We start from the raw sequence: 25730 nt of genomic DNA on the forward strand, positions 1-25730 counted from the left end.
GCGATATTAATTGTTGCTAATGCCCAGTGATTAATATCCGGCATGCTGGATAAATCTATAATCGCTGGTGTCAGGGCCATTGTTCTCACCGGAGAACACTGGCCCTGACAGATCGCTCAGCAAACATCTCCCTATTAATATATTAGTGTTCCCTCTAGGAAATGAGGGCGGGCAGGGCGCCGCAGCGCAAGGAGGGCAGACCGGGCCCGCCGACGTCACAATTGTGGGGGGCAGTCCCGGGCAGCGACGTCACGAAAAGGGGCGTTCCCGGGCCGCGACGTCGCAAAAAGGGGCGGGCCCGGCCGGCTCCGTCACTAAAGGAGGCGGGGCCGGCACCGCCGAAGTTACCGTGCTGCCGGGGAAGCGCTGGGAATCGCCGGGCAGGCACCACGCTGTTTTAGCGGGGCGCTGCTAGCAGGGCAGGGCGCATTTTGCCCTGTAAAAATCGGGCAGGGCGCAGCACCCCGCTAAAACAGCCTAACGGGAACACTATATATATATGTATGTTACTAGTATACTATATAGGATGTGTCTTGTCTGAGATAGCTTTGTATGTATTATAACCTGGTTCCTGTAATCTGTTTACAGCATTAGGACGAAGTCCGTGCTGACCAAATGCATTGGAGCGGTCTAAAGTCAGCGGTAAAGGCTGGAGCGCAGGTATAGCTGGAAATCGGTAGCCGTGGCACCATTTTAAAGATGTGTAAACATATGCTGAAGGTGCTTTCATCATTGCGCACACAGAGATGTCAATGTGCTCACATAGAGAAACGACCGTTTGCACAGAAACACCGCTGCGCGGAATAACGGAAGTGTAACTAGTACAAGTGGTACAATACTCAGTCGATTTTACACCCACGCGCCAACAGAGTTTAATATGAAATCTAGTCCTTGTAGGGCTATCCCCACATTTTAAACTGCGCTACACCTGGTCATTCATATTTCTGTACATAGTAATGCACAGCTTAACGCCGACGTGCGTTTTGCTATATCGAAGATAAAGGTCAGCAATAGATTAAAATAATACATACAGAGGTGTCCCACTGCATTGTTGCTGTTCATTGTCACAGGACTGTGGAGCGAATGCAGAGTGGCCTGCCTTGCTCATTCACATTGCTGCCGGGTACCATTGAAGTAAATCGGAGGCGGGCGTGAATGTGCACACCGGCTCCCATTTACTTTAATAACATAGCTGGAGCGTGCAAACAGAACCTCCCCAAAATGCCGCGACATCCTTGCTGCAATGCCGTATGAGGTCACATCTGTAGGAGCCAGATCACTTACTCGCTTACCTTGAAGTAACTGAAGTCATATATGATCTCGCCATATTTCTGCTGGTCGGCTTTATCCTTAAGTCTGAAGACAGCAGGCACAAACTCAGAGAGTCTCAGCAGCTCAGCAATAATAGCATTCCCCCGAGAGACAATGCGCAGGATGGCTTGCCCGCAAAGGTTGTTCTCTGCCAGAAAGTCAACCATGTTTATTCACTTTCTGTAGCTGGACCACCCATCTGGATAGGAAAACCTGTGTGAGGGATTCAACATACACAGAAATGACTACAATAATCTAGGAGCGATAAAAAAAAAAAAAATGAAACAGTAATAATGAATTAATTTGATCCTCATCTATACACTAAGAGAATGATGTTGAATTAAACCCATCGGCCATAAAAGATTGTGCCCTGCATGCACAGAACTAAATGTGGATAACAGGATTACGACAGGGCTGTAACTAGGGTGATGCATGTGGACAGGGCCGGATTCACTTGGGGGGGAAGCCATCATACACACTGCAGCTGCCAGAATCCCTACTGTTGGTGCACTCGAGCGGTGCACATGGGGGGGGGGGGATTTCTATATGGACAGGGGGGAAGCTGTATAATGTTATATGTATGGGGGCAGCTATATAGCTTTACACATATCAGGGGTAGTACTGTGCGGGAATAATGTGTAAAGAGCACTACTGCTGAGTGCGTAATGTGTTTAAGGGGTACTTCTGTGTAGCGTAATGTGAATAGGGGCTCTAGTTTGTGATGTAACATGTAGAAGAGTACTACTGAAGAGCATAATGCGTAAGGGGCACTACTACTGTTGTGCATAAAGTGTAAGGGGCACTACTGCTGTGGGGACATAACATCTAAGGAGCACTATTCCTGCATGGGCATAATGGGTAATGGGCACTACTACTGTGGGGGGCATAACATCTATGGAGCATTACTAATATGGGGGTATTATAGGTGCACTACTACTTTGCGGGCACAATGTTCAAGGGACACTACTACTTTGTGGGCAAAATGTGTAAGGACCGCATGGGCATAATGTGTAAGGGCCACTACTACTGTGTGTGGGCATATAATTTAAGGGCCATTAATACTGTGTTGCATAATGTGTAACAGGATTATTATTATTATTATTATAGTGTTTTGCAGGACCGTACAAAAGAACAGTACAGGGAGACAAGTAAAAAGTGTGCCACAATTCAATACACACTACAGATTAGATGTAAGTAGTGAGTATATGATCAACATATTATTAGGGGCTGGTGGCCAAAGATGGAGATGAGTATGTGTACGAAAATGGTATCTGAGTGTTTGAGTATGGGAGAGCTGTGAGTGAAATGTAAAGAGAAGAGGGCTTTGACAACAGGGGGGGGGAAGATGGTCGTGCTCTGAGGAGCTGTATGCCACACAGTATTAGTGGCCCTTACATGATATGCCCACATACACATTAAATAATGTGTAACAGGCACTACTACTATGAACATGTGTTTAGGGGGTACTACTGTGTAGAATAATGTGAATAAAGAAATCTAGTGTGTGATGCAACATGTGTAAGGGGTACTACTGTAAGGCATAACATGTAAGGGGCACTACTAGTTTGTTGTATAATGTGTAGGGAGCAGTACTGTGTGACGTAACATGAATAAGGGACACTACTTTGTAGTGTGATTTGAATAAGGGGCTCTAGTGTGGGATGTGATGTGTATAATGGGTACTACTGTCAGACATAATGTGTAAAGGGGCACTATTATTGTGTGGCATAATATATTGGGGGCTACTATAGTGCAGCATAATGATAATAAGCATACTACTGTGTAGCATAATATGAATAACGGGAACTACTGAGTAGCATAATGGGAATAAGAGGCTCTAGTGTGATGTATATCATGGTAAAGGGGTACTACTGGGAGGCATAATGTGTAAGGAGAAGCACTGTGTGACATTACATGAATGATGGGTGTGGTATAGCCCAGTGGTTCTCAACCTCAGTCCCCAAGGACCCCCAACAGTGCACGTTTCCCAGGTCTCCACAAACAATCAAAGGTGAAATAATTAGCTCCACCTGTGATCTTTTTAAATGTGTCAATGACTAATGAGTACACCTGCTCACCTCCCAAGTGACCTGGAAAACGGGTACTGTTGAGGGTCCTTGCGGACCGAGTTTGAGAACCACTGGTATAACACACCGACAGTTGGGATTCCGACAGTCATTAGTCCGACATCAGAATCCCCATTGCCGGGACTCAGAAAGTGGGGCAAGTGCAAAGAAAGCCCCTTGCGGGCTCGCCACACTGCAGTCACAATGCATACCTCCCAACATGACCCTCTCCAGGAGGGACACAATGCTCTGTTCCTGGACTTCCCTCTTAATGTATGATTGCCATCACCTGTTTAAAACAGGTTGATTGATAAGAAAGGTGTTTCACCACTGGTGATGACAATCATACATTACCAGGGAAGTCCAGGAGCAGAGCATTGTGTCCCTCCTGGAGAGGGTCATGTTGGGAGGTATGACAATGGCTCGCTACGTTTGCCACCTCTTCTATTCTCCCTCTATGGGGGTCGTGGACGACGCTGTCCGTCTGTTGGGGTTTTAACAGTCGGGATTCCAATGTTGGCGTAATGACTGTCAGAATTCCGACTGTCGGTCAGTCATCCGGCACCCTGAATAAGAGATGCTATTGTGCAGTCCTACATGAATAGTATGCGTTGTCTAATGCACTATCACTATTGGGGGAGGGGAGAGATGGCAGGGTGGGGGGAGAGGTTACCCTGTACCCTGTCAGTAGGGGGGGGAGCAGTGTTATCTGTATTGGGGGGAGAGAAGTTACCCTATCAGGATGGGGAGGAGAGGGTAGCACGGTTATCTGTATTGGAGTGGGGAGAGAGATGTTACCCTGTCAGGATGAGGGGGAGGTGTTATCTGTATTAGGGTGAGAGGAGTTACCCTGTCAGTTGGGGAGGGGGGCAGTAATCTGTATTGGGGTGACTCTGTCAGGGGGGGAGGGGGGGGGGGACCCGCTGTTACCTGTATAACGGCTGGCTGGCTGGCCTGGACCCTCAGCAGCAGTTAGCAGAATGTAGTAGCCGTAGAACAAGTCTATCCCAGCCAGAAGCCAGCATCCCCGTCACATGACCCCCGGGCTGTCATGTGACCGGCCCGCCCTGCTGATGATGACAGCCCCGCGCGCCCGCTGCCATAGTAACTTCCACATGGCGGCCTGGTGCCGCTGAGGAGAGAATCCCGCCGCTGGAGTACTGCCACTGCCCGCCCAGACTCAGGTTAGAGCTGCGCCGCCACAGTAATAGTCTGACTCTTACCTCCATATGTACTACAAGTCCCAGCAACTGTACGGCACCCGGGTCTGTGGCAGTCTGCTATTTCTTGTGTTGCTAAAGTAAAGCATTATTTCAGTGCTGTCCTCATTACAAGGGGCTGTCTCGTCATCATCATTATGTTCTGTGTATGGCTGCTTACTAGGTACATGTCTTTTATGGGGTATGGGTATGACTAAGGTTGACGGTCAAAAGGCCGACATGAGCATTAGGTCGACAATGGGAAGGTTGACAGTGAAAACTAGACATGAGTTGTTTTACTCATGGCGACCTTCCCATTGTTGTCCTAATGATTGTCGATCTTTTGACCCTGTTGACATTAGTCATGTTGACATTTATAGTGTCGCCCTAACTATACCCTTTTATAGTAGGCTTTTTCCTGTGCGTGTCAGACATTATTATTTGTCATTAGCACCAACACTGCTCTGTACAGATCATATTATAGGATATCATTATAGCAACACAGTTGGCATAGTGGTTGGCACTGCCACCTCACAGCACTGAAGTCCTCATGAAAACGTTTCCAAAAACAGGTCTGCCAGGTAAATCCCCTTTCACACCGCATCTCTTAAACGGTATATTACCATTTAAGTGCGTTTTTTTGGACACTGGCAGACCCATTTTTGGAAACTTTCCAAATACAGGGTCAAAGCCAGTCTTCAGCCCCCCCCCCCCCCCCTCCCCCCCTCCCCCCCCTGGGTTAACACACACAAAACCCATTTTAACCGTTTTACAAAAACGGCTTTTGTAAAACGGTAAAGTGGTCCTGCACCTTTCAGACCGCACAGATTACCGTTTTAAAACGGTAAAAATTCTGCAAAATACCGGTTTTTAAGTGCGGTCTGAAAGGGGCATTAATGTATCCGAGTACACACACACAGATATCCGTAAAACCTGGACTGCTAGGGTGCCTTGAGAAATTAGTTTTTGGAACCATTGGTATATGCTCTTTAGAACGGCACAGCAGAGGTCTATCATTTCCTAGGCCTAGAGTAATCTAAATAAACAGCTCTACCTGATTATATTTTTTATATACAGTGGGGATTGAAAGTTTGGGCACCCCAGGCAAAAAAAATCATTTTAATGTGCAAAAAGAAGCCAAGGAAAGATGTAAAAACCTCCAAAAGGCATTCGAATTACAGATTAGACATTCTTATAATATGTCAAAAAAAGTTTAACGTCTGCAAAAGTTTGGGCACCCTGCAGAGTTAATACCTTGTACAAGTATCAAAGTATCAAAGCTTGTAAACACTTGGCAAGTATCAAAGCTTGTAAACACTTGGCAAGTATCAAAGTTTGTAAACACTTTTTGTAGCCAGCCAAGAGTCTTTCAATTCTTGTTTGAGGTATCTTCGCCCATTCTTCCTTACAAAAGTCTTCCAGTTCTTTGAGATTCCTGGGCTGTCTGTGGCGCATTGCTCTTTTAAGGTCTATCCATAGATTTTCAATTATGTTGAAGATTGTGAAGGCCATGGCAAAACCTTCAGTTTACACCTCTTGATGTAATCCACCGTGGATTTTGAGGTGTGTTTAGGATCAGTATCTATTTGTAGAAGCCAGCCTAACTTCAGCTTTTTCACAGATGGCATCAAGTTAACATCCAAAATGTGCTGGAATCTTATTGAATCCATTTTTCCTTCTACTTGTAAAATGTTCCTTGAGCCACTGGCTGCAATACAACCCCAAAGCATGATTGATCCACCCCCATGCTTAACAGTTGGACAGAGGTTCTTTTCATAAAATTCTGTGCTCTTCCTTCTCCAAATGTACCTTTGCTCATTCCAGCCAAAAAGTTCTATTTTAACCTCATCGGTCCACAGAACTTGATTCCAAAATGCATCAGGCTTGTCTATATGTTCATTTGCAAAATTCAAATGCTGATTTTTGTGGTGAGGATGTAGAAGATGTTTTCTTCTGATGACTCTTACATGAAGACCATATTTGTACAAGTATCTCTTTGTAGTGGAATGGTGTTCCACAACTCCAGTGTCTGCCAGATCTTCCTGGAGGGATCATGCAGTCAAACGTGGATTTTGACTTGATTTTCTGACAATCCTGCAAGCTGTTCTGTCTGATATTTTTCTTGGTCTTCCAGATCTTGCTTTAACTTCCACTGTTCCTGATGACTGCCATTTCTTAATTACATTCCGAACAGAGGATATGGGCATCTGATAACGCTTTGCTATCTTCTTATAGCCTTCTCCTGCTTTGTGAGCGTCAACTATTCTCAGTTACAGTGTTCTACACAACTGCTTAGAGCAGTGGTTCCCAACCCTGGTCCTCAAGTACCCCCAACAGTGCATGTTTTCCAGGTCACCCGGCAGGTGCACTCATTATTCAGACACATTTTAAAAGATCCACAGGTGGAGCTAATTATGTCTCTTATGATTCTGTGTGGAGACCTGGAAAACGTGCACTGTTGGGGGTACTTGAGGACCAGGGTCGGGAACCACTGGCTTAGAGGAACCCATGGTGCTGATTGTTGGGGCAAGGTCAGATTAGTCTGGGCTTTTAAAACCTTTGAGATTGACATCGCCTGGTCTTTCCAGATGATGATTGAGAACAATCCATGACACTGCCAGGTCTCAGCTGTCCAAAGGGGGCACAGTGCATGCTATAAACTCTGCAGGGTGCCCAAACTTTTGCAGAGGCCATTTTTTGTTTTCTGTTATTTTTAAAGTGTAAATGATGGAAATAAAATCAAACTTTTTTTGACATGTTATAAGAATGTCTAATCTGCAATTTGATGCCTTTTGGAGATTTTTCCATCTTTCCTTGGCTTCTTTTTGCACATTAAAATAAATTTTTGCCAGGGATGCCCAAACTTTTGCTCCCCACTGTATAGATAGACATACAGACAGTGCCCTGCAAGCCATACTCTCCAGCCTAATATGAGACTGAGAACTTGTGTGACTATCAGGTGCAGTTGTCACTACAAGGGGGTAGGTGAATCCAGAGGTGGCATAAAAAATGCACACAGCCGGCAGCGTGCTCTCTAGTGTCTTTCTGCAATTTGATGCCTTTTGGAGATTTTTCCATCTTTCCTTGGCTTCTTTTTGCACATTAAAATAAATTTTTGCCAGGGATGCCCAAACTTTTGCTCCCCACTGTATAGATAGACATACAGACAGTGCCCTGCAAGCCATACTCTCCAGCCTAATATGAGACTGAGAACTTGTGTGACTATCAGGTGCAGTTGTCACTACAAGGGGGTAGGTGAATCCAGAGGTGGCATAAAAAATGCACACAGCCGGCAGCGTGCTCTCTAGTGTCTTGCTGTAAAAGCCATCAGTGTAATAGGGGGTAGCCCACTGACAGGTATGGGGGGGGGAATACCAGAATGAGCATTTTCTGTACAGAGTGGATGTTGAAGATCTGGCTGCATACAACATACCCACTGATATTGCTAGGTTTCCAGGTTCTCCATTTTTTTTCTATGTCCCTGATTAACTATAATCTCTAGGCTTTCTTACATATAAAGTTCTGGAAATAACAACAGAATGGTAAGACATCTTTAAATGGGCAGCACGGAGAGTGTCATGGTTAGCATTACTGCCTCACAGCACTGAGGTCATGGGTTTGAGTCCCACCATGACCCTAACTGTGCAGAATTAGAATTTGTATAGGTACTCTTTACCTAGAAGGGCGCCCACGATTTTGATCTTGGGCATCGTAAGGAAAAAAAATTGCGTCGATCGCATGCGACCAAAAAAGCGACGCGATTACCGCGATTTCCCATAGGGAACCATGTTAAATGTCCCACAGAGGCCAAATAGGCACCCTGAAGTGTGAAATGGCCCCCCCAATTGTTAACACCACCCCACGATCAACGTCAACCCGAAGCGTGGCGAGGGGCGGCGGTACGCGTTTTACGACCTTTTCATACCCCCACTATCCACGTCGGCGTGGAGTTGAGAATAGAAAGTGTGGCGAGAGCAGCGAGCCACCGAGCCCGAAGCGTGGCGAGGGGACGCGGACACCTTCACAGGTATACGCGTCCCCTCGCGGCCTTCACAGGTGTCCGCGTCCCCTCGCTGCGCTCGCCACGCTTCGGACTCGGAGGCTCACTGCGCTCGCCACACTTTCTATTCTCAACTCCACGCCAACGTGGATAGTGGGGGTATGAAAAGGTCAGAGGATGCGTAACGCCGCCCCTCGCGGGCTCACTGCGCTCGCCACGTTTCGGGTTGACGTTGATCGTGGGGTGGCGTTAACAATTGTGGGGGCCATTTCACACTTCAGGGTGGCTATTTGGCCTCTGTGGGCCATTTAACATTGTTTCCTATGGAAAATCGGGTCAATTGGGACATTTAACATTGTTCCCTATGGGTAATCGCGTCGGTCGCAACGCATGCACTTTTTTGGTACATGCGATGGCCGCCCTTCTAGGTAAAGAGTACCTTTGTATATTCTCCCCGTACTTACGAGGGTTTCCTCAGTATACTCAGTTGGCTCCCAACAAATTAACCCTAGAATGTCTGTGTGTACGTGAACATGTGGTAGGGAATACAGATTGTAAGCTCAACTGGGGCAGGGACTGATGTCAGTGTTCAAATATTCTTTGTACAGCGCTGCAGAGGGGATTGGTACTAAATCCCGGCGGTCGGAATCCCTGCGTTCAAAATCCCGACGCCGAAATCCCGACAAGGGGGGGGGACGTGGATCGCCCCCCCCCCCCCCCTTGCGGGCTCGCTGCGCTCACCACGCAGAGTATGTGTGCGCTATATAAATACCTGGTAATTATAAATGGGAACTAAACACAGTTATCGCATTCACATCATCCTAACCAATGTGACCATAGATTGTGCATTAGTACCACTTTTCTATACAGAACCATTGCTCATACACTGCTGTGATGTAGAGGCAAGATCTCATGCGATACATTGCATGGAAAGATCTCATGTGATACATGTATCACATGTAGTGTTCCCTCTAGGAATTTTTGGGGGCAGGGCGCCGCTGCACGGGGGTAGCGCAACTGAGCGTCACTGAAGGGGGGCGTGCCCGGGCTGCCGCGTCACTGAAGGGGGCGTGCCCGAGCTGCCGCGTCACTGAAGGGGGCGTGCCCGGGCTGCCGGGTCACTGAAGGGGGCGTGCCCGGGCTGCCGGGTCACTGAAGGGGGCGTGCCCGGGCTGCCGGGTCACTGAAGGGGGCGTGCCCGGGCCGCCACCGTCGTGCAAGGGGGGCGGACCTGGCCCGGCAGAAGTCCCTGAGCTGCCTGGGAAGCCTAGCACCGCCGAGATTGCAATGCCTGGAGCTTCCCCGGGCACACCAGCAAGAAAGGCAGCAGGCTCTTTTACCGGGGTGCTTCTGGAGGGGCAGGGCGCATTTTGCCCTTTAAAAATCGGGCAGGGCGCAGCACCCCGCTAAAACAGCCTAGCGGGAACACTAACATGCAACCCTGTTCCCTGCCGCTGGGGAGGGGGCCCGAGTCGGAGGTCGGATGGGCAGCTGTTCCGAACTCCGGCTTAGGTTCGACGTGCACAGGACCGCACATCAAACCCGAGGGGGATGTCAAACACATCCGATTTGCGGCGATTTCTTGGCCCAATCGGAATGCGGTGAAATGGGCCCAAATCGGTCTAGTGCAGCAAACTGTGGGTTCCGACCTTCTCAGCATGGGGTCGCAACTCCATGTTGCTGACAATCAGGCTGATGACTTTCCTAATCTCAGTCAGTGATTCAAGGAGTCTGAACAATCTGTTGAATTGTCTGTTATGTTAGACTCCTCCCATCACTCTTTGCCTCCACAATGCTGCCATGTATGTGCTGTCTGCTGACTACACATGTGATGGGTTATGGTACATTAGACTCCTCCCATTACTCTGTGCCTCCACAATGCTGCCATGTATGTGCTGTCTGCTGACTACACGTGTGATGTGATGGGTTATGGTATATCAGACTCCTCCCATCACTCTGTGCCTCCACAATGCTGCCTCTGGCTCCACCTCACCACCTTCTATCCTTCCTGTCGGGGTCCCTCAGGGTTCCGTCCTTGGCCCCCTTCTGTTCTCTCTGTACACCTCCTCTCTGGGTGCACTCATTAACTCCTTTGGCTTCCAATATCACCTCTATGCGGATGACACCCAAATCTACCTCTCCTCTCCTGATCTGTCCCCCACTGTTTTCTCTCAAGTTTCCAACTGCCTCTCTGCCATCTCCACCTGGATGTCTGAGCGATTTCTGAAGCTAAATATGGACAAAACCGAACTTATTATCTTTCCCCCACCCAGAGCTATGCCCCCTACTAATATCTCTATCACTGTAAACAACACCATCATCTCCCCCGTTCCCCAACTCCGCTGCCTGGGTTGTCACTCTTGACTCCTCCCTCTCCTTTGCACCCCACATCCAAGCCCTGGCCCATTCTTGCCGGTTCCAGTTACGCAACATTGCTCGCATCAGGCCCTTTCTCTCACAGAGTGCAACTAAGCTGATCATCCACTCATTGGTCATCTCACGGCTCGACTACTGCAATGTTCTCCTCACCGGCCTCGCTCAATCCCAACTGGCTCCTCTCCAATCTGTCCTCAATGCTGCAGCCAGGCTTATCTTTCTCTCCCGCCGCTCTAATTCCGCCACTCCCCTTCAACAAAATCTGCACTGGCTTCCATTCCCCTACAGAATCCTCTTCAAACACCTCACACTCACATACAGGGCCATCTCTAATTCCATTGCTCCATATATCTCTAACCTCATCTCCATTCATACACCCTCCCGCCCTCTACGGTCAGCTGACGACTGTCGTCTCTCCTCCACCCTGATCACTGCTTCCCATGCTAGAGTACAGGACTTTGCGCGTGCTGCACCCCTTCAGTGGAACGCACTCCCTCGCTCCATTAGACTCTCCCCGACCATGCAAAGCTTCAAACGGGCACTGAAAACTCACCTATTCATCAAAGCGTACCCTTCCACTGCATAAACCAGCTGGTTCTCCGACCCCTTGCCTGTTTACATCCTGCTATCTAACCACCACCCACTCGCTTGCACCTCTTGTAATCTGTCTGTCTCCACTTCCTACTAGATTGTAAGCTCCTCCGAGTAGGGCCCTCTTCCCTCCTGTTGTCAAAGCCCACTTCTCTTCACATTTCACTCACAGCTCTCCTATACTCCAACACTCAGTGACCATCTTTGTCCGCATACTCCTCTCCATCATTGGCATCAAGCCTCTAGTTGTATGTTGATTGAGTCCTCACTACTTACATTTAAGCTGTAATGTGTATTGAACTGTGGCTCTCTTTATTTGTACTGTATTTTTGTTATTTATTCAATGTTATGCCAAGCTTTGTCTCCCTGTATTGTTCCTTTGTACGGCGCTGCAAAACACTTGTGGCGCCTTATAAATAAAATTATAATAATAATGTACGTGCTGTCTGCTGACTACACGTGTGATGTGATGACCTTCTGCAGTATCCTGCTGGGGTCCTGTAATTATTTTTACTGTCTGATCGGGTCCCAGAACAAAATAGTTTGAGGACCCCTGGTCTAGTGCATTAGCACCTTTAAGCTGGTTACACATTAGAAGATATATCTGCTGATTGATTGTTCTGCAGATATATCTCTCCTTGGTTCGGGCAGAGTGTTTTCCATACACACTGCCCAATCCATTGTGACTGACATCACAGCTAGGCAGGTATCGTCATGATGCACCGATACATCTTTAGGTATCTTGCACAGCCGACGTGATTTATGTCTGTGAACTACGTCTTTCACAAATGCTAGTACACACTGGCCATTGGTCCATCGATATATTTTGGCCGTCCAGTTGAATGGTTCATATTTGGGCCAATGTGCAGCCAGCGTTAGAGGTTTTGCTACAACTGTTCATTTAATTTGCCCTTTTGTTTTATTTTCTACCACAAGAGGCATTATGAAGTGCCACGGATAAATGGCAGTACTCCCTGTACTATAGAATATGCAGAGGTACAAATGAGTATTTACTACTGATGTATTTCTTTTATTAGGGTCAACATGGCTGGCCGTGCTGCTTCGCTGATCTCCTTCTCCTCCGTGGACACATCCCTTTCTTCCCTGAAGGGCTGCCAAGCGTATATAGATACAGGGATGGACACGACAGCAGGGGTGGCGCTAGATCTGCTTCAGACAGGATGTAAGTTGTTCCTTTGTTATTCATTCCTAAGTCTTCTATATCAAACACTAGCTGAATGCCCGTACCTCGCTACTAGGAAGCCATCCATCCCCCGCTCCCTGCCGTTTTGCTGACAGGGACGCACAAGTGATTGAGACGCTTGCGCGGCCCAGTCTTCCAGCGTGCGCCAACACATGAAATATTGTGATCGGGCAGGCTGGCTGACGGCGGCTCCATCTGTATATGGCGCAGTCACCAGTGTGGCAAGGTTGAACTTTAGTGGGTGCTTCAGGTCAACCCTTGGACAGTGAGGCACCCCTGGCATGGTTGGCAGATAATGCCAGCTTTAGAGATTAGAGGACCTGTTTCCAGGGCCATGTATGTAACATGTGTACATGGGAAGAAAACATGGCACCTGGTCCCGTGGCATCCCCCCAGCAGTGACACAGTGGGCTAGTGCAGGTGTGAGTAATGCACAGCATCGGGCTTGTGACAGTAATCCCCCAAATGGAAGGGAGATGCACATATACACCTGACCCCTCCCCCACCACCCATACAGCAGAGTTCGTCTTTCCGGAGCGGGATCCTCCGTGCAGTCAATGGGGGACTGTGGCAATAGCTGTAACCTCCCACACTAACGTACCTGCTGACGGTCATGGAATCTAGTGGATGACCCACCACTGGGTACGGTTGGCTACTGCACTCATACTCCCTAGCATGGAAAGTGCCAGTGTCAGCAGAGGAGCAGGCTGGCTGCGTGCGTGGGTCTCCCGCAGCAGCAGCTCCATGGTGCCTGGGATTACTGCACTTTATGTCTGTGGTTGTGGGATTCCGCTGTCACTGGTGATTATTATGCCCACTGAGCATCAGTGCTGTGCTAACCTCTGTACAGGGATCGTACGCAGAAGGATGATGGTGTCACTTGAGAGAGAAAATAGCAAATTTATGGTTTACGGGTTTATTTTGCGATCTATGTGGATGGTCAGTGACGTTTCTAAAACCCAGTCTTAGCAAGCACCTAGGACCTAAGGAGAAGCTACCTGCCTGTTTCAAGATTGTAAGCCTTGTGGTTTAAGATTTCGTGATGAGTCAATCTTGGTTTTTGCCTTTTTAAATATATAGATTTCATGCGCGTTTACAAACCTCTAGATGGCGATCACGTCATTTCCATTCTGTGCCTCATGAGTAGTATTGTATTGAACAGCCACCTCCTTAATGTGCCTTGAAAATTAAATTAAGGCCACATTTCAGTGTGTATCTATCACAAACTCCAAGCACCGGTGTGTGGCAGATAAGTTTAGTTAATTTTCATTATTTTGCACTTGTAGCAGTGGACTTCTACTCCTTTCACACTGCACGTTTTTTTTTGTCCAGTCCACTTGGGTGAGTGTGCAGTGTGAGAGGGCCATTTTTAATACCCTGGGTCCAGCAACCCAACCCGGGGTAAAAGCAGTGTTGTACGTGTGTCGGAGCTGGGTTACTGGGCAGTCTGAACCGGAACCTCCGGTCAAGCGACCTGGATCCCATTCACTACTATGGAGGAGGCAGCAGCGTCAGTACTGCCTCCTCTCCCGCCCCGCACAATGTGCCGCTGCTCCGGCCTGCCTCCGCCTGATGTCAGCGCTCGGCAATACTGTATGCCGGTTTCTGACAGGGAAGCTTTATCGCAAATGATAGGTCACTTCTGTCCCTGAACCGGGTCCAAATTCCAGGGGGCGACCTGGCGTTTGCGATGTGAAAGAGGTAGTGTTCATTCTAGCACCCGCTATCTTTGAAAACCCATGCAGTTCCTCTTCACTGCCCGGGGTGTCGCTGTCTGCTGTGGTGTTTCTAGCACAGGTCTGGTTTGCATATCAGTGCTGACCATTGAATGATTTCTCTCCCCTTCGGAAATGAAAGTCCGTGAAAACATATATATTTTTTTTTTATTTCCGATGCTATCCGCCAATGACGGGGCGGGCGCTGATGTCATGTGACATCAGCCTCCCGCCCCGAGCAGAGAACGCCACGCCTAGTGTGCACTCTTGGATTTTTTTAGGGCAGGGCGCTTTGTTTCAATCAGGAGGGCACATTTTATATTCAAAATTTACATCCAAAACAGAAATGAAAACCTATATAAAAAAAATCGCACACTGCACTGAGATTACACACATTAAACATTGTTATACTCTGCTATGCCCAATACATATTCTGTCATAATGACAATTACACATTATGGCACATACTGTAATGCCTCTTACACGTTATACCACACGCCATAATGCCTCTTACACATTATACCACACGCCATAATGCCTCACACATTATACCACACGCCATAATGCCTCTTACACATTATACCACACACCATAATGCCCATTACACTTTATACCACACACCATAATGCCCCTTACACGTTATACCACACACCATAATGCCTCTTACACGTTATACCACACGCCATAATGCCTCTTACACGTTATACCACACGCCATAATGCCTCTTACACGTTATACCACACGCCATAATGCCTCTTACACGTTATACCACACGCCATAATGCCTCTTACACGTTATACCACACACCATAATGCCTCTTACACATTATACCACACACACCATAATGCCCATTACGCCTGATGGAACACACTAAAAGTTCTCAGCGGCATGTCAGCATGGTGGGGGGCAGCGTAAGGGTGCACAGTGCCACACACAAAAAGAGCTGGGTGCGTTTTGAGGTTTTACAAACTGGCAGGGTGCGGCACCCTGCAAAAGAAGCTTAGAGGGAATACTACACGCCTACGGGGACGCCCATAAAATGGTACTGAGCAGAGTGTGTTGAGCGGAGGAGAGAAGATGTGCTGCTGCGGCAGCCTCTGCTACCTACTCCCACTGCCCGGTCTCTGCAGCAGGGTCTCGAAACAGACCTGGGCCCACTTCCCCCCCCCCCTTAAGTGGACCTTTAACCCCTTGAATGGCCGATGCAGGGGAAGGTCGTTAACCGAGCGCGCATCGTTAACGATAACGTTAACGTCAACACTAGACAATATTGTAAACTGTATTGCCTAGTGTGTATGGGGCTTAATCCATAACCATTTTTTTATATTTTCCTTTTATTTTAGTTTTAAATCCACATGTCAGATTTCGGCATCTTGACTATAACCATTTTAAACTGATTTCAGGCCTTGGAGTAAAGTCATTGTGACCTTATACACGCTTCGTGTTTGCGGCCTTGGTCCTAGCGTGATCTGTGTGTGTTCCACCTGGCTCTGCATTTTCTATTTCCGTCCGTCCGCGTTGGATGTATAAGTCAGAAACTTGTCTGCTTCTCGCGACGCCACTTTCTGCTTTTGTGACCAGAATATTCTCAACTAATATTAGCGAAACAAGGTTGTATTCCCGTAGACCAAAGAAGAAGTAGTTTTAGAACAGCTGTGTCATGGAAGCGTATATATATCTTTTAGTTTTATAAATGGATACGGAAATGTAAGTGAAAGTACTATTCATACAAGATCATTTTAGAACAATCTGTAAATGACTGAATTCCGCCTACCTGGTATGTGACGTTACCTAGCAATTACTTATACCCCTTTCACATCAGCCAAGATCCCCGGGTTGGCCCTGGTAGCAACCCGCAACTAGCGCCGGTGTGAAAGGTTCTTGGGCCAAATTCCTGGGAAAATTTACCGGGATTTCATCCCTGCTAGCTTTTTATTTATTTATTAACTGTTTCTTATATAGCGCAGCATAGTCCGTTGTCCTTTACAAAAGGAGACAGTAATACAACAAACTCCCGTGACCAGCCCGGGTTACTGGCTGGTGTGAATGCTACTGACCCAGGCAGCGGGGTCCGGACAGCGAGTGGCGGGCAGCAGGGTGCGGGAATCTGGGCAGCGGCGACTGGGAGCTTGTATCGCTATTTACCGGGCAGCGGGGTGGGAAGTGCTGCTGAATTTGAAAACATATTGAATAGACTGGCCGTATGCTCTCAGCCAATCAGCGTCCGGCCCTTCTTTTCAAAATGTTTTCAAATTCAGCAGCGTGGCGAAAAGCGCTACAAGCTCCCAGCCACCGCTGCCTAGATCCCTGCAGTCTGGACCCCGCTGCATGCTGCCTGGACCCCGCTGCTTGCTGCCTGGACCCCGCTGCTGCACATAAGTGCCCTCCCAGTGCTGTCTCTCCCCCCTCACACCAGAAAATGCAGGGATGCTGGAATTATGTAGCAGTAGTTTGTTTCAAAACGTAAAACCAAAGTGTAACACATATTCATTTTTTCCATTTGGTTATTGGTGATCAGTGAATTCTGAAACACTTCCCTAAAAGAAGAGGATTTAAATGTCTTTTTATACGGTAGTCAATGGGATTTTAACTCTGAACACTCACATGCTATAGATTGTAAGCTTGCAAGCAGGGCCCTCATACCTTTTGACTGTCTGTAAATACACAGTTTGTTGTATCACTGCCCCCTATTGTAAAGTGCATCTGAATATGCTGCGTTATATAAGAAACTAATAAATAATTTAAACTCAACATCTTGTTTTGTTGAGGATTGTGTAATACATGCACATGTCCTCAAGGCGGCGGCAAATCCTAACAAGCCATCGGACATTAGTGTCATAGTAACTTTGACATTACAACCTGACACTGGGGTAATGTAGACCTCAAGTATTTGACCGTAGCTAGTCACTGGACTGTGGTGAGGCGTGGAAAAATGTGCTGAACTAGTGAGAAAATCTTTGTTTTTATAGCTGTGCGATGTAATGGATTCTTCATTTGTGGTTTAAGTGTCTCCTGATTTAGAATCTTTTGCTCATAGATTCTTGAACGATCTGTCCAATAGTAGTAGTAGTACGTTTATTTATAAGGCGCCGCAAAGTGTCTGCAGCGCCGTACATAGCAAACAAAAAACAAATTCCAAGGTAACGTACAGGGTGTGTTGAAAAATACAGTATGAATAGTGGTATAGCTGGTAGAACTAAAATCAGCATCAGTTCAGAAGTAGGTGTCAAAATTGTCGAGGAGACTGAAGATGAAGTGGAGGAAGGGAAGAACAGGACAGGAGCACAGGTGAGGTAAAGAGGTAGGGTGAGTACGTGAGGAAGGAGGGCCCTACTCATAAGAGTTACATACTAAAAATAGGTGGGTGGACGAACGAAAAACAACAGGATAAGTAGGAACAGAGGGGAACGGAGGCCGGATAGGAGGATCAAAAGAGGTTAGGAGGAGGGATAGGCTAGTCGAAAAAAGTGGGTTTTGAGGGAGCGCTTGAAGGAGGTAAGGGAATCAGAAAGCCTGATGGGTGGTGGGAGGTTGTTCCAGTGCAGGGGGGCAGCGCGAGAGAAGTCTTGGACACGGGAGTGGGAGGAGGTGATTAGGTGAGAGGTCAGTCGGCGGTCAGCGATGGAGCGAAGAGGACGGGAGGGAGTGTGGATAGAGATCAGTGAAGAGAGGTAGGGAGCGGTGGAGGAGGAGAGAGCCTTGTAGGTGGTGGTGAGGAGTTTAAAGAGAACTCGGAAAGGAATGGGGAGCCAGTGAAGAGATAGACAGAGGGAGGAGGCGGAGGTCCAATATGTCTTGCCAGAAGCACAGGTACTTTTAGATGACCTTTAATGATTTTTACCTAGTGTCAACATAGCATATTTTCAATGATGTATCATGTCTTGAAGAGAGATAAAGTGCAGTTGCGTAACAATAGCACCGCGGTGGCGATGAGGTGCTGAGAAAGTGTGGGCGCAGGGGGTCTGAGGCTATTGTTACACGTCTGCAGTCCTGGCTCTCCTCCTGGCTCCTGCAGCTAATGAAAACTGACACTCACAAAATGGCTGCCCCCGTACAGCAGACAGTTTTTGAGGATGCTAGAGGAGGGGGTGGCCTCCTCTAGCATCCTTAAAAATGGTCTGCTATTCGGGGCAGCCAGTTTGTGAGGGTCCATTTTCATTAGCAGGAGAGTCTGGGATTTCAGACCAGACTGGCGGCAGATGTGGCATGATGCGGAGGGGTAAGGCAGGGTTAGGGTTGGGGGCAGTGTTCCCTCTAAGCTGTGCGCACGCACACAACTCGACGAGCGTGCGCACAGACATTACAACAGAGCGCACAAAGCAGCAGTGGTCCCTTTTTGCAGTTGTGGACTCAATCACTGTGTGTTTCACCCATTAACTACATTGTGTGCTGTGTTTTGAATGTTTAAATGTTTAATATGATTTTGAAGTAAAGTTAACACAAATGCTGGATGTCATTTTCCAGTTATATAGAAGTGACGCACAAAAATGTAAATTTCCTTCCAAAGTTGCACAGCCGAAATCTTTTGCCGCACACAGCCTTCTGCCAACAGTTTCAGCAGGGGGGGTGCGAATTTAATAATTACACCACTGATAAAGTGGATTCATTGCCCCAGCAACCATCTCTACTTCTTTCTCCAAGGCTTGGTACAGATGTGCCCACCTACATCTAGCCTCCTTTCAGGTTAAACAGCCCTTCTAGTACCTTTTGGCATTTATTTTATGACTCTTTTTTTTTTTTGTTTAGTTAAAATGTTTTTATTTGCAAAGCAGATTGAAAAAGGATCCATAAGCTGCTTCTGCTGATTAAAATGTTATGAGGCGTGCCTATGTTCTGTGTGTGACGCTGTATATCTACGTAAGAAATGCTACACTATTTCTTGTGCAGATGCAGCGGCAGTCCCATACAGAACAGAGGCATGCCTCACATATCATTTTAATCAGCAAAAGCTGGTTATACGTCCTTTTCCCTGTTTTGCAAATAAGACTCATTAAAAAAAAAAAGGCTACTGGTGCCACAAAGTCACATGGTGATCACGTGTAATGCATAATGTGACATCTATGGCATGGACGATAGATGTAGGCGGACAATGCTGCTTGAGTGTTTTCATCATTTTATATGTATTGTAGTTTCCTTTTGTCTGCGTAGTTATTATTCAGTGAGCACCGAGGGTCAGTCCATAGCAACCAATCAGGTTCTTTTTCTGTTTTATACAGCACCATCTAGAACAGTGGTTCTCAACCCCTGTCCTCAGGACCCCCACACAGTGCACATCTTCCAGGTCACCAGCAGCTGCCCTCTGTATCACCAACTGTCACATTTTAAAAATGCACAGGTGACCTGGAAAACATGAACTGTGTGGGGGGTCCTGAGGACCGAGATCGAGAACCACTGTTCTAGAATATGATCGGTTGTCACGGACAAATGATTCCCCCCCCCCCCTTCGGTAATAAGTCAGTCTAAACTTTTTTTTATATATCCGCCAAATACGGGGCGGGGGCTGGAATCACGTGACGTCAACTGCCCATCCCGAGCCTTCACCGCCACACATGCATCCCCATAAAAATGCTGGGTGTTCCCCTGCTCTAGCTTCATATCCACCCCCGCCTGCCCCCTCTGGAGCGAATGGTGAAACTCGCGAAGCCGTGCACTTGCCCATACCCCAAATGCGGCACGCTACGGGCAGATCTGAATCGGCCCTAAAATATTGAAGCCGTAATACGTTTTGGTGCGGACCTATGTAGATTCCGGCTGATCGTCATGTACAATGTGAGCGTGCCGCCTCTCCGTCTAGCCAGCATTGTGCTGAATGTAAGCAGCGGGGAGAGTTCAGCATCGTATGATATGAATCATAGAGGGAACGTGACATACATGCCTCTTTTTGGGCATAATTCCTTATGAGAGTTAGTGGGAAGAAAATGAAGGTTGTTTTACTTATGCTAAAAGCTGATTATCAGCAGATCTGCCTATTGTAGAAATGTAGACACAGGAGCTGAGGTAACCAGGGCTGGCTAGCGTTTAACTGTTGCAGCGGGCCAGGGAGCGTTCTCCAGTGCGTTTTAGTCTATGGAAGCTGCCATTACGGTTTGGGGGATTATTATTATTTTTTTAAAATGTTTCCAAGTTTTTTTTGTTTTTTTTTGCTCCTTATAGATGGGGCTGGTTTTACCCATTACACATCCAAATGTCACTAATAATACCGGGTAAGGATTGTAGGCTTGCAAGCAGGGCCCTCCTACCTCTCTGGCTGTTAATACCCAGGGGGCTGTGAGTAACGTTGAGTTCCCAGCAAGTCTGCCCAATTTTTAAATGAGGAAATAATTTAAAAGGCAAAACCAACCTGATTTTAATTCATACATAGAACATTGAAGCTGGCCATACACTACTGCGATGTATCGCAGCCGTGTATAGCCAGCCGATCCCCGCGGACCTTTCTGGGCGGCAGGATCGTGTGCGATACATAGCATGTGGCCCTTTAGGCCCCCATACACTACAATGATTTTGCACAATTTCATTCGATTACGACCTTTCGGGCCAAAATATCGTTTGTAAAGTGTCAAATCGTATGTGTTTGCCATCTGATGTGCGGGGTCGGGTAGGAGCACCTAGATCGCTCGTACTGCACCATGGATTGATCAGAATCCGATGGGAAAAGCTGTGCTTTTTGTGCATGCGATATATCACAGGAAGCTTGACTGACGTTTCCAGTCCCTCTAGCCCCCTAATCCAGCCCATCAGATATATCTTCTGGTACAATTGTATTCCACAAGATCTATACACCAAAGTACAAATACAAAATCGGATGGAATCTCTCCCGGGAAGTTCCAAGGGGACTTCAGGGTCAGACATATGGTTGTAGTGTATGGAGCCCTTTTCACATGTGATGTATTATATGCAACCCCTGTTCCCCGCTGACCTCCGACTCAGGTCCGCCGCGCACGGGACCGCAAATCAGACCCGAGGGGACATCAAAGGCACCCAATTTGGCCTGATATCTCGGCCTAAGCCGTTGGAATCAGGTCAGATTGGACTAGTTTATGGGGACCTTTACATTATGGATAATTACAAGGCTTACAAGTTAAAACATTGTGTCTTAGATTAAAAACCCTGGCCTTCTACATGTGTCTAATTTACAAATGTCACAGCAGATACATTACACGGATATCGGCTACAGTAACAGATTACCTGCAGAGGTGGCTGCAGCTCTCTTTTTTTGGAAAGAAATTTCTGCCAAATTCTCTGTGCCCATTGCTGTACCAATATGTCTGCGTCGTCTCACAGAAGTGATTGAGTGTGGGAGAGTTTGGGGTAAAAAGATGTAAACTAGAAAAGGAAGTAAAGGCCCATACACAATGGGCGAGTTTGAGCTGAAAGCCGCTCAAAGTAGCAAGTTTGAGCGGCTTTCAGCTCAAAGCCACCCAGTGTGTATGGCCTGGTCATGTGCGTCGATGCACACTCCCGCATTGTCTGGTATTACCAACAGATGATCGGCTTTGTGGACGGCTTGGCATAGTGCTGCGCTATGGAAAGCCGTCTGCTTGGCCACCCTGGGTTCTCACCCAGTCAATGGAAGACAGTAGAGTGGAGGGGCAGCTCCCTTACTTAGGCCGGTTTCACACAGTCCGGCTCCTGCCGGACGGGAAATTACCGCACGGCTTAAAAGCCGTGCCGCCCCTACAGTGTGTGATGGACAGCCCTGTGTCCATTCACACTGGACGGTCACGGGTAGCAGCCGGATCTTACCTCTGCAGCGTGCGGCTGCCGTGCCGTGGCCGTCCCGTTCTGCCCATTCAGTGTGGTGTGGAAGGCAATGGGCGCCTTCACACACCACGGAATTTGCCGGATACTTACACCCGCCCCCATGTGACGAGTAGGGCGGGCGTACACCCCGTCAGACTGGACATGCCAGTCAAACTGTTTGGACCCACCCCCATGTGACGAGGGGGCGGGGCCACAGGATCGCCAAACCGGACCATGTGAAAGGTCCTGAAATCCGGCTAAAAACCGGACAAAGTGGGTCCGGCTATTTTCCGTCTGGTCAAAACCGGAGTGTATGAAACCAGCCTTACAGTACATCACAGGGGCCCGCTATCTGTATCTCCTGCTCTAGAATGGAGTAAAGGAAGGGAATTACCGGTGAGTATAATCCATTATATTATTGGTTTCTGTTGGAAATGTAGTTTGGCAATAGGTGTGGAGACCAACTAGTATTGTCAACCTGGTATAGTACAGCACCACTATTCGCACTTGTTACAGTACAGAGTTCCTGTCCTCTCTCCACTCGCTGGCAGCACCCGCACTTGTTACAGTACAGCATCACTATCCTCTCTCCACACACTCGCAGCACCTGCACTTGTTACAGTACAGAGTCCCTGTCCTCTCTCCACACACTGGCAGCACCTGCACTTGTTACAGTAGAGAGTCCCTGTCCGCTCTCCACACGCTGGCTGCACCAGCATTTGTTACAGTACAGCATTACTGTCCTCTCTCCACTCGCTGGCAGCACCCGCACTTGTTACAGTACAGCATCACTATCCTCTCTCCACACGCTGGCAGCACCTGCACTTGTTACAGTACAGCATCACTATCCTCTCTCCACACGCTGGCAGCACCTGCACTTGTTACAGTACAGCATCACTATCCTCTCTACACGCTGGCAGCACCCGCACTTGTTACAGTACAGCATCACTATCCTCTCTACACACCGGCTTTCGGCACCTGCACTTATTACAGTACAGCATCACTATCCTCTCTCCACACGCTGGAGTACTTGTTACAGTACAGCATGAATTACTGTTGTTATGAGTCAGTTCTGTACAACTGACACGGTTTGGGGGAAGTCTGGTTTATTGAGAATGTTCTGTACTTCTAGAAATGTCATGGGCTCAATGTCATATGATGGATTTATTCATATTCGCCTGTCATTTGTATCATTTTACAATTCAGGAGATTTAGAAACTTAACATTTGGTTTACTCATGTCTCAAACTCCTCATTGGAAAATAACCAGTTAAAGCCATAACTGATTAATTAGTGGTGTGGTTCCTTTAGGGCTGATAAAGGGGAAATGGTTTACCCTCTGGTGGCTCTACCCAATTACTTAGGATACAACAGAAATTTTTTGTAAATCCACTGGCAAGTTTTCACACAAAAAGAGGTATAAATCACTTCCACAATGATTAATATACTCTCAAATGGAGTCTCTTTGGATCTAAAAGAAACTCAAACAGAAGAAAAGACCATAGTGCAACAATGTTTTAAACGTGATGTGATGATATTATTTATTCAGTTCACTCACATTCCATAGGGAAAAAATGCGCATATCAATAGGTCTTTTTCCTTTTTCAATCCAACATGATCCTCCAAATATACGTTCCCTAGGGGCTCGATGAAAGATATACTGTATAGTGCAACAACGTTTTTTATATATTTAAAATAACATTTCTTTATTACACTCACATGTGGTTGATACAACTTCCTCAGGCTTCTGAGGAAGGGCTTTACCTGCCCGAAAGCGCGCTCAAGCTGAATGCACACCACCGAATGGATCCTACCCTGAGGCCATTGGAGGAAGTTGTATCCCCGCTGAGGACCGCTGGTCGGCTACTTAGAGGGTTTTCACCTGATGTTCCACGGCACAGTCTAAGGATCCTGTCACCCTGATGGGTATTTTGCCTGTTTTTATCAACCACATGTGAGTGTAATAAAGAAATGTTATTTTAAATATATAAAAAACGTTGTTGCACTATATATCTTTCATCAAACCCCTAGGGAACGTAGGGGTTAAAAAGACCTATTGATATGCGCATTTTTTCCCTATGGAATGTGAGTGAACTGAATAAATAATATCATCACATCACGTTTAAAACATTGTTGCACTATGGTCTTTTCTTCTGTTTGAGTTTCTTTTAGATCCAAAGAGACTCCATTTGAGAGTATATTAATCATTGTGGAAGTGATTTATTCCTTATTTTTGTGTGAAAACTCGCCAGTGGATTTACAAAAAATTTCTGTTGTATCCTATGTCCTTTTAAGCTTTTTGGTGAAGGCTTTTTTTGTTTTTCCTGGGCAGAGTGTCACTAATTGCGCCATGGGTGGCTCAGTAAAAATTCTTTCTACCCAATTACTTGCAAATAAGTTCCATGAAGATGGTCACTAATTTCCACTTTATAAGTCTCGCCCCCAATTTTGGCCAGCACGTCGGTCAGAACCCGCAAGCGTGAAGTGTTTCTCCTGGCTGGAATTGAGTAGGTGATGAATAGAGGATGTTATATTTTCTTTTCCTCCCTCTGCCAAAACTAAAGGACTAACTTTGTACTTGTACTACTGTACTGTGCTAGAACATCTAATCTTGTGGCTGTACAGAGCGGAATCTCCATGAGATTCCGTGACGTATATGGGGAGGGAAGCCTGTTCCTGACCGGTCTCTGGGGCTGGTGCATGGCCGTTGACCGTCATAGCAACTGTCATAAAAACAATAGGCTTCCCAATTGCAGAAGCTCGGAGCCCCCGCGCATCAGCTGAGAAAGAGCTCACATTAGCATAAGGTGGTAAATCCGGCATTGGGTGCGGCTCAGCATCAGCCCAATGACATCATTCTCACCGAAACATGATCCCGGATCAGGTCAAACATTCAACTTCCTCCTCTTATATAAGTGTACGTGAAAACACCAATAAAGTTTTGTTGTGATCCGGTTCCTTCTCCATGACTACAGCCGTGGTAATAGCTGTTGCCTCCTCCCAGCATCTCAGGAAAGAGGCAGCCTCGTTTGGAATCCAAGGTCGCCGATGTGGGGGCCGCCTTCCGTGGGGGCCAGCTGAGACGTGGGGAGGAGGGCTGCCTTACAGAGTGTGTACTATTTGCAGGCCTGTGACCTTTTCCTTCTATGCGCTCTGTATTTTAGTCCGAAAGTCAATTAAAGTTTTATTTTTATTAGCATAAGGTTACTTTTCACTATCCCATTAATTTCAACCTTTGCGTCTTTCTCCTGAAATGCTGCTCATTTAAACATTGTTTATAAGTCATGAGATGAGGACTTTGTCACACCTGTACATTGTAATGTTTTTACAATATTGCTATTTTTGCACATTATAAAGTACATTTCTGTGAGGAAGAGAACACGAGCCACAGATGATATTTCATACAGGCTGAATGCTAAATCACATAGCTGAGGATGCATCTGTGTGTGTGTGTGTGTGTGTGTGTGTGTGTTACTGCACACCCTAATTTCAAACCTAATCGGTGTTATCATGCTGAGACTTTTTTGTT

General features: G+C 47.1%; 2 protein-coding genes across 3 annotated transcripts in view; one reads left to right on the top strand and one right to left on the bottom strand.

Moving 5' to 3' along the window:
- Nucleotides 1–4709, bottom strand: part of WASHC5 (WASH complex subunit 5) — a 35967-nt gene extending 31258 nt beyond the window's left edge. The window contains exons 1-2 of one of the 2 annotated variants that reach the window (XM_083144834.1): nucleotides 4601–4709; nucleotides 1293–1524 (exon numbers count right to left, since the gene is read on the bottom strand). In XM_083144834.1, the coding sequence (XP_083000960.1) occupies nucleotides 1293–1478 (186 nt within the window). In that variant the 5' untranslated portion in view covers nucleotides 1479–1524; nucleotides 4601–4709. Of the gene's footprint in view, nucleotides 1–1292; nucleotides 1525–4307; nucleotides 4432–4600 lie in introns of those variants that run through there. The other variant, XM_083144833.1, reaches the window with a different exon arrangement.
- NSMCE2 (NSE2 SUMO ligase component of SMC5/6 complex) overlaps nucleotides 4410–25730 on the top strand; it is a 181305-nt gene continuing 159984 nt past the window's right edge. Inside the window, exons 1-2 of the mRNA XM_083144835.1 lie at nucleotides 4410–4561; nucleotides 12581–12726. Coding sequence (XP_083000961.1) covers nucleotides 12588–12726 — 139 coding nt within the window. The 5' untranslated portion in view covers nucleotides 4410–4561; nucleotides 12581–12587. The remainder of the gene's footprint in view (nucleotides 4562–12580; nucleotides 12727–25730) is intronic.

The sequence above is a fragment of the Crinia signifera genome, chromosome 5 (assembly GCF_055691185.1).
Source record: "Crinia signifera chromosome 5, ASM5569118v1, whole genome shotgun sequence".
In the NCBI taxonomy this organism is placed as follows: Eukaryota; Metazoa; Chordata; class Amphibia; order Anura; family Myobatrachidae; genus Crinia; species Crinia signifera.